Below are 9,230 nucleotides of genomic sequence, written 5' to 3'. Positions count from 1 at the left end.
GGGGGGGGGGAGGGGGGGTGGATGTCTGCAGAGAGACCACTGCTTCCACACAAAGTGCAAGTGTACTTCTCTACAGCATGCTGGGAAGGGAGTGGGGTAGGCTTTTCCACTCAGGCTGCTTTCTATAGAAAATGAACGGTATGACTTTAAGCACCATTTGTTTTGATGCACCTGGAATGTATTTAGCAGATTTAAACTAAAAGTTAGTTGGGCTTATCTCATGTTTAGTTTACTAATTTGTATTGAAATTGTAGTCCATCACAGGAGTGAGCTTGGAGCGGTGGCTACTTTACAACACACACAGGGACCATGAGGAACAAAAGTAGTCACCCTCCAGAAGGAAGGACAGTTTCAGCACCAATTCAGAGATGATTTTACCATTTACATCCAAATGATACACAAATAAGAGACATTTTTGGTAATAGTTAAGGTACTTGAATGCATTTTTAAGATTTAACTCCTGAGTTTAGTGTCACCTTTAAAGCTGAACTCCCATGAAAACCGGTAAATACACATTTAAAATGTCTATCCATATCGGATATCTCAGTTTTAGGTAGAGGTTAATGGGCAAAACTACCCACTTCTATCTCTCTTGGTCGTGGCTGTAGTGAGATATCTGCAGTTACGTTCCAGGCCTCAGAGACTTCCATCGTTCATTACACTGTGTCACATTGCTGCAGGGCAGTACATTGGAGAAAGCAACAGTGAAAGTCAGTATCTGTGGGATGAGTCCGGAACTCCCTGAGACGCATCAGAATGTTGAATCTTTTTTTCAGTCCTCGTGAATCTGTTCTGAACTTGAATATCATTTTAGGGTGATGCATCCCTTTTTTTTTTTCTTTTAAATACATTTTTGTGATCATAAAAACATGGGAGCCGCTGTTGCTAATTTTGTTTCATCTGTCATCCTGACCCTAGTTACTACTTGGTAAACCTTTTTTTGGAGTAAACATAAAATCTGAACTCTGATTCTGTATGCTGTGACTCATTTAGGTAGCGAATAATATAAGCTCTGGGTCATGCCACTTTGAGTCCGCAAAGGCAGCTTCCATATTTCTGTCATCACAGGTTCACTTTAGAGTGGAAAGAATATCTAAAATGCGCACATGCCATTCCACCTTTTGATTGTGAAATGTACAATGCTGTATTTCTATTTTTGCTTTATTTTGTACTAATATGCTTCATAATGTTTCTTCTTTTGTTTCTGCAGCATTGCAGAGTGCTGTAGCACTCCATACTCTCTCCTGGGTTTGGTCTTCACAGTGTCCTTTATGGCTCTTGGGGTTTTGACCCTCTGCAAGTTCTACCTGCAGGGATATCGTGCTTTCATGAATGACCCCGCTATGAACAGGTGACAACACGGTCATGTATCCTATACTTTGCAGAAATAGAAAGTCTTTGGATTCCCAGCTCGTATACGCAAGGCTCGCCTTTAGTGTGCCACAATGTGTCTATTTCTTCTATCGACTTAGAAAAACCTCCTATGTGCCCTCCATAGACTAGTTTCTCTTTATGATTAACGCCTTGGCATCCCTGGTTAGGGTTAGGCCCTCCCACCTGTTACCCCCATTTCCAGTGAGAGCACCTCGGTAGCCAGTAAGGGATGTTCAACTGGACTTGGGGAAGATGGGTGTGCAGGGTTTACGCCAAAAGTAATTGAACTTGAGCCTTTCATAACCAAGGGAAGCCAGCTTCGAAAAATGCACAAAATTGCTTGTTGTAACAGGCGGCTTTAACTTTAAGAAAATCAGAATTTGATCTATGAAACCACGTAGTGTACTTTGCCAGTTTTATTTTCATGCCTAAATGTGATTGGTTGTATTTAGTTTGTCGTGAGTCTTTGTGTTGAATTTGCAGTCAATCTGTGTACTTGATAGGTGTGGTGACTGAGCTTTTCTTTTAACTAACCAAATGAATAGGTTTTTGCTCCATAAGCCCTCTAGCCACAGATCTGGGCATTTAACGGGCTGCGCAATTAAATTTTGCCAAATGTCGAAAATTGTTTTCTTTCTGACTCATCTGAAGTACAGAACCAAAGAAGTTGGCTTTGATTGAGGTGTGAAATATTAGTCATAAGAACATATGATTAAATGTATGTCTCTCTTCCTTTGCAGAGGAATGACAGAAGGGGTGACTTTGCTGATTCTGGCCGTGCAGACGGGATTGATTGAGTTACAAGTGGTCCATCGAGCTTTCCTGCTCAGCATCATTCTTTTCATTGTGGTGGCTTCCATATTGCAGTCTATGCTGGAGATAGCTGACCCCATTGTCCTTGCTCTGGGAGCTTCACGAGACAAGTGAGTGGTGTTTGACGCTTTCTTTGGGCACCAGGCATTTCTCAACACTGAATTATAATTTTACTTTTACTTTTTCCCCCCTCATAGGAGTCGGTGGAAGCATTTCCGTGCTGTCAGCTTATGCTTGTTCCTGCTGGTTTTCCCTTCGTACATGGCCTATATGATCTGTCAGTTCTTCCACATGGATTTCTGGCTCCTGATCATCATATCCAGCAGTATACTCACTTCTCTTCAGGTACAGTGAATTTTACCAGATATCTTCTGAAGTGCCTTTTCCATAGGTGAGACAGTAGCCATCAAGCCAGCTCTTACTTCAGGGCTTAATTCAAGGTTGAATTTTGACAGGGGCTTATCAGGTTGTGTAGTCGTTAGAGAAGAATTTTAAAGGAGAACTATGGGGTAAGTGTTTTCCCCCATAGTTCTCCTCAGGGTCACTGGAGGACATAAACTAGCATCCTCCCGTGACCCAAAGCTCAGTATACTGCGAGCTACAGCTCGCGGTATACTGAGACCGCTGCAGCCGGGACGGATCCCGACATTACTGTCTGCATCCACCCAGCTGGCTTTGTCTTATCTAGAGGCAGAGCCAGCTGTACCCGCTCCCTCCAGCGCTGGAGGATCGGAGCGGGGAAGGGGGGCGGGAATCCCTGCAGGGAGCCATGAGTGACAGTCTCAGCTCCTTACAGAGAGATGATCGAGAAGTGAACGAGCGACGTTATGTGTTCGCTCACTACCCAATCTATTGAGCCGACGTGTGACAGTTTCAATGTCACACGTCGGCTCGAACTATGAGGATGAGTGAAAATCACTCACCTCATAGTTCCCCTCCTTTTTAGTGTTTCTCATTAACGTTTGTGTATCGTTATATCTTTTTTTTTTTTTTTTTTACACTGTCATACCTTAACCTTCCTCCTTTCATTATCAGGTCCTCGGCACTCTTTTCATCTACGTCTTATTCATGATTGAGGAGTTCCGCAAGGAGCCTGTGGAGAACATGGACGATGTCATTTACTATGTGAATGGCACGTACCGCCTGCTGGAGTTCCTGGTGGCACTGTGTGTTGTGGGTTATGGAGTCTCCGAAACAGTGTTTGGCGAGTGGACCGTGATGGGTTCCATGATCATCTTCATACACACGTACTACAACGTTTGGCTGCGGGCACAGCTTGGCTGGAAGAGCTTCCTTCTTCGCAGGGATGCTGTAAATAAGATCAAATCCTTACCTGTCGCCACCAATGAACAACTGGAGCAACACAACGACATCTGTTCCATTTGCTACCAGGTGGGGAGTGTTTTTCACATGTCATCCATCACACTGGTTTTCTTTGTCCTGCGCTGGAACATCAGGTTGATCTCTGTCCTCCCCTTGGTCATAGCAGTTCCTCTGTCTTGATGAGGGTTTCTCTCATTGTCTATGTATCTTGATTTGGGTTTTGGTTCAGATACCTGTGACATATGATAGTCCTTTTAAAATTGATTTGGTCCTATCCGTTCATGTTGCCCACTCCTCAGGCTGCTTTTGGAATTCCTGTGTCCCTCAATAAATGGTTAAGAAAATATGATTTTTGTATTTGTTGTAAATCTTTTTCTTGTAGTCCATTGCTGCATAGAGGTCCCAACCCTCTTTGTTTTTATTTTTGCCTGGCCCTATGTATTGCTTTCTCACAACACTGAGACCTGCTGGGTAGAGGAGGGGTTATATGGAAGTTGGTTTACAACTACCAGTGCCCCATCCTCCGTCAGGTGTCAGTATAACTCGGGGTATAGAATTCCTGTGTCCATCGATGGACTACAAGAAAAAGAAGAGAGTGGATTACTAGTACCCTGTCAGCTTTTTTATTTCCTTGTGTCCCTGTTGGAGATTTTCCTTTACTTCCCGTCTGGGGATCCATTGTCACTGTAATGTTTCTCTAACAGTCCCTGATATCCGTTAAAACAAGACAGTGGTCTTAATCCTTCCCCATTGTAGCCTAAACAAAACTTTACATAAAGCACAAGAGGGGCTATATAACGCTTTTTATTTATAATGAGAGACAGTGTACTACTATGTGTGGGGGGAAAACTGGACGAGCTCTTCTGTCTATAATGGTATTGCATGTCCAGCAATCATTTGCCCAAACTGATGGCCTAGCAATGGTATTCCTTCAAATTGAGTTCTGCTTTACTATAGTTCATTTACTGTATCCTTAGTAAATTTAGTTCACTTGGTCAGATTTATGGAACCACTTTTATATGTCAAGTCCATTTTAATTTACTTTTTTTTTTCTTTCTTGTGTAGGACATGAATTCGGCAGTCATCACTCCTTGCAGCCATTTTTTCCACGCTGGATGCCTTAAAAAATGGCTGTACGTACAAGAGACCTGTCCATTGTGTCATTGCCAATTAAAGTCCCTGTCTCAGCAGGCAGGAGGTGATCCTGATCCATCTCCCAGTCCTCTTTCTGATGCCAACAACCTTAACCCACAACCAGCAGGACTGCCAGGGGCGCAGGAAGTGGCACCTCCCCCAGGAAATGAGCCAAAGCAGGGCACAGTGGAACCAGAGCTTGCAAAAGACATACAATCAGTGGGCTTTGCGGGGACTAATTCAGAACAGACAGGGGAGCCTCTGTGTGCCAATTGTGAAGGACTGAATAGAAGTGAGTTCCTTGGGGGTGTGGCAAGCCAAATGCAAGCTGAGGACTTACATGAGGAGCATTCCCCACTCAAAGGAATCTGATCCTCCTTTTTGCCTGCTGGAACTTTTTCATTACAAAGCCAAACCCCATCCTTACCACATGCAGCATTCTGCAACTCCTGGAGAGACGTTTAGCACTGACACTCATCAATGTGTATGCAACATTTTCCCATGTGGATTTGTTTTTTTTTCTTCTGTTCCAGTGCCGAATTTGAATCCTAACAAAATTATTCTTTCTAGCCACTGCCGATGGATACAGATAACGGCTTCACTTGCTGGGTGCTTTTGATTGTGGGAATTCTTTTGGTGTAATTTTTGTTTCTTTTCTCAGTGGGTAATATCCTGCTAAGGGGTTTCCAGCTTTATTTTTCCAGCCTCCTAGGATGTGATATCATTACTGTTTACATAGACCAGCCACGGACAAGTCAAGAACCAGTTAGTCTAATCTAAAGGCCAGCTGACAAAAATCGGGGGACAAACCCCCCAGGATTTGTTCAGGCCTGGCATAAAAAAAACTGATCCAGGATTGATTGAAGCATGGGGGTAATGTTCCAGCTGTGTGATTATTTGGAGACGATGCTGCACGCTTGCATGCTCACTTGCTTGCGCTCAAAGTAAACACAGTCAGGGGAATGAAAGGGGGCGGGACATCAGTGACCTCCAAATTAGGTGGATGCTTTCTTTTTTTCTTTCTCTCCTTTTTCTTTCTGTTTCTTGCTGTGGTATTGTGCCGACGTTCTGATCAGCCCGTATATGAAGTATATATGAAGTTTAGGTGATCACTTGTCGTGGGATGAACTTCACTGCACAGATGGGGCTGAAGAACCTCCATACTGCGCTCTCAAATATATATATATATATAAAAAAAGAAAACCTACAGTGTTAATGGCAATATTTGCACTTTTTGGAAATGAGTACATATTTCTTGTGTATGATCAAATTCCGCAAATGCCATACTAAGGCTTTTAGTAGACATAGCACTTTGATGTGTATAAGTTTTTTTATCTTTTATTTTTTTTTTTTGGCCCTAAAAACGTTGTGTTAATTTTTTACATTGACATGGCTTTAGGTGGATGAAAATAAAATACAAAAAGGCAATTTTTTAATGTGAATTTTGATATAAAATAAAAAAAAAACTAGAAAAACCATGAATTTATACTTTGTGCACATTTGGCCGGAAAGGGAAAAAGCGGAAAGGCGAATCATTCTGATGGAAGATGTGACGTTTCTGGGTAATGGTTTAATTTTGCTTTTTGTTTTTTGGTTACATTTTTTTTATTTGTGGTACGTTTGGATGTAGACTGACAGACATAGCTGAATGTCTTAATAAATTATATTTAATCATGCAGTGCCATGGTCTGTTTATTTAATCTGGTAATACTGTAGAGAATTGTGCATCTTCAAGCAAACTCACCCAGAGGGATTTACACCAGGCTGCAGAACTCTGTTATTTTATCCTACAATTATTTTCTCATCAAAACATTCAGTTCATAGAAATATCACATGTGTATACATTGCCTATTTGTACAGGAAATTGCTAAACACCCGCAATCAGGAATTTAGAGTGCCATCTACAGGAAGAATGGACAAAAAAAGTAGTTTTTTGCATTGTTAAACAGAATCTCTGAATGCTCTAATCAGAAATGAAGGAATCTGCTGCTGTGTTTTACAACTGTTACAATCCTGTCTTGGCATGGCAGTTTCACAGATATTACTCACCCTATACGCCTCCTACTCTCCCCCAGGACTCACCCTGTCCTGCCCCACTTTCCCAATCTACCCGTTCCCCTTTTTTGCCCACTGCCCTGATATAGCTACTTTTATCATCTACCTATAAAATCTACATATAAAAATGGGTTGTATATAATAATTTTAAAAAAGTTTGCGTTTTTTCTTTTGAAATAAAATTACTATAATTTTTTTTTTCAAAAGAAAACTAAAACCTTTATTATTAATAATAATTACAACCCATTTTTATATGTAGATAATAACAATAGTAATTTTTTTTTCAAAAATAATAAAAATAGTATTTTTTTTCCAAAAGAAAACAAACCTTTTATTATCATTATTATTAATAATAAAAACTGACACCCTCGGCTTGTGTTATATGGTTTGCCATTTTAGCTGTTACAGCAGTGGTTCTCAACCTGTAGGTCGCTGTGTGATTTCTGCTGTGCTAGGTGAGAGTCCTCCTCAGCCCTCTCAGAGCGCAGCAGTGTCAGTTCTCCCGCCACGCTGCCAGATGTCGCTGCAGCAGCCGCGTCATCCCTAAATTTTACCGTTGGGGGTCACCACAACTTGGCAAATGTTACCAAGGGGTCCCGGCCCTAGAAAGGTTGAGAACCACTGTTTTATGTCTTTCCGCTTAGTAGAGTTGCAGAGATAAACATGGTATACAGCCTTATACATGTTGTATACACTGAGTGGCCAGATTATTATGACCACCCCATCAGTACTTCGTTGGACTGCCTCGTGACTCCACGAGATGACTTTGTTGGGCCGCCTCGTGACTCCACGAGATGTTGAAAGGTGATGCGAGGAATCTGACACTGCACTGTTGCCCTTCTGTTGTCTTGTACCAGTCTTGCCACTCTCCGTTCTGCCCTAACATTGACTAGTCGCTGACGGCCACAATTCGCACGTTCAGACCCAGATTTTCGGCTGACAGTCCAGCCTTTAAACACTTTAACAGCTGCTCTTGAACATTTAACGAATACTGCTGTTTTGCTGATACTCGCTCCATGGCTCAGAGCGCCAACAATCATCCCACGTTCAAAGGCTGTTAAATCGCGATGTTTACCCGTATCTAAAAATCACTTCTACTGTCGTGGGAAACAACCTGCTTCCCTATTTATAATGGTCTGGCCCTCCTAGCAACTTCAGCGCAAAATTATAGCTAATTTGCCTACAAATGTCAGGTGGTCATAATAATCTGGCCACTCAGTGTATGTTGACAATAACATTGCATGCTAGTAACCCTGATTGTTTGCCACACAAGCATATTGCATTTATTAAATGATAGCGGCAGCTACATTGTACTGAAAGTGATGGAAGAGCAAAAAGAAGCCAGGGTCAGCAAGGGATGAGAAGCAAAAAGTAGTAATTTTTTTTTCAAAGGAAAACTCCAACCATTTTTTATTCTTAATTACAACTCACTTTTATATGTAGATTGTAAGCTCTGCTGTAAAGCACATATTGATTATTAAACAGTCACAGCCTTATTGTGCCGTATGCCGTCAGAATAGGAAAAACAAAAACCACCATTGGAATGCATAGCTAGATTCCTATTGGCTATTCACTTTGCAATAGCCAATAGCAGACTAGCTATTGCACCCGCCCTCTGCTGTTGTCAATCACTAGATGGGGACCTGATGGAGAACTGCATGTCCCCCTCTGCTGTTTGACAGCAGCAGTGGGCGGGTGCAATAGCTAGTTTTCTATTGCAAAGTGAAGTAGCCAATAGGAATCTAGCTATGCATTCCAATGGTGGGGTTTTTTTTCTGACTTGCTGCTCCCGATGTCAGAATTTTTTTTTAAAACGATCGCAGGGAAAGGTTTACTCTGCTCGAGCAGAGTAAACCTTTCTGGGAGAATGTGTTTCTCTCCTGGGCGGCCGGGAGCCGCTATCTAATAGCTGGAGACTCCCGGCGACCCCTGGCAAATTGTCATTCGACCCCCGTCGGGGTCGCGACCCACAGGTTGAGAACCGCTGACATAAAATGTTGATAAATCATGGGAATTAAGGTGCCCATACACCTTACGATTATCGGGCGATTTTCGTATGCGACCGACTTTTCGTCCGATAATCGTATGTGTGCATTGCAGTGTCCGACCGACATTACTGTACAATCGTACGGCTTTTGACGGTCAAGCATGTTTGAAAACTTTGCTAGATCGTACGATTGTCGCAAGGTTGCGGGCGTTTGCATCCGTCAAAAGTCGTACGATCTACACTGCGCTAACGAAAATACGGCAAATCAATTACTGCATTTCGTCCATATGCTTTTCGTTAATTACGGCTGAATTAATCTTGCGATCATCGGGGCAGGATGAGGCTGCTGTACGAAAATCGTACGACTATTCGATCATCGGAGGAAAAGTTTTGTGCGATAATCATAAGGTGTATGGGCACCTTTTAGACGTGAGCATTCGGGTTCAGATGAACCTGCAAAATCAACGAAATTCCGTTGATTCGTCGTTTCGTCCGAATCCGAAATTGTTTGTATGCCCGCATATACTAAAACGATATTCAGGCA

The 9,230-nt window shown here is 42.3% G+C and overlaps 1 protein-coding gene across 1 annotated transcript in view; it reads left to right on the top strand.

The window, feature by feature from the left end:
• RNF145 (ring finger protein 145) overlaps positions 1 to 5,282 on the top strand; it is a 37,464-nt gene extending 32,182 nt beyond the window's left edge. The window contains exons 7-11 of the mRNA XM_018558186.1: positions 1,211 to 1,351; positions 2,115 to 2,297; positions 2,385 to 2,532; positions 3,223 to 3,579; positions 4,576 to 5,282. Coding sequence (XP_018413688.1) covers positions 1,211 to 1,351; positions 2,115 to 2,297; positions 2,385 to 2,532; positions 3,223 to 3,579; positions 4,576 to 5,016 — 1,270 coding nt within the window. The 3' untranslated portion in view covers positions 5,017 to 5,282. The remainder of the gene's footprint in view (positions 1 to 1,210; positions 1,352 to 2,114; positions 2,298 to 2,384; positions 2,533 to 3,222; positions 3,580 to 4,575) is intronic.
• Positions 5,283 to 9,230: the final 3,948 nt, after the last annotated feature.

Source organism: Nanorana parkeri, unplaced genomic scaffold (assembly GCF_000935625.1).
Source record: "Nanorana parkeri isolate BGI_ZX_2015 unplaced genomic scaffold, ASM93562v1 scaffold14, whole genome shotgun sequence".
In the NCBI taxonomy this organism is placed as follows: Eukaryota; Metazoa; Chordata; class Amphibia; order Anura; family Dicroglossidae; genus Nanorana; species Nanorana parkeri.
This window is presented reverse-complemented; position numbering and strand designations above follow the sequence as displayed.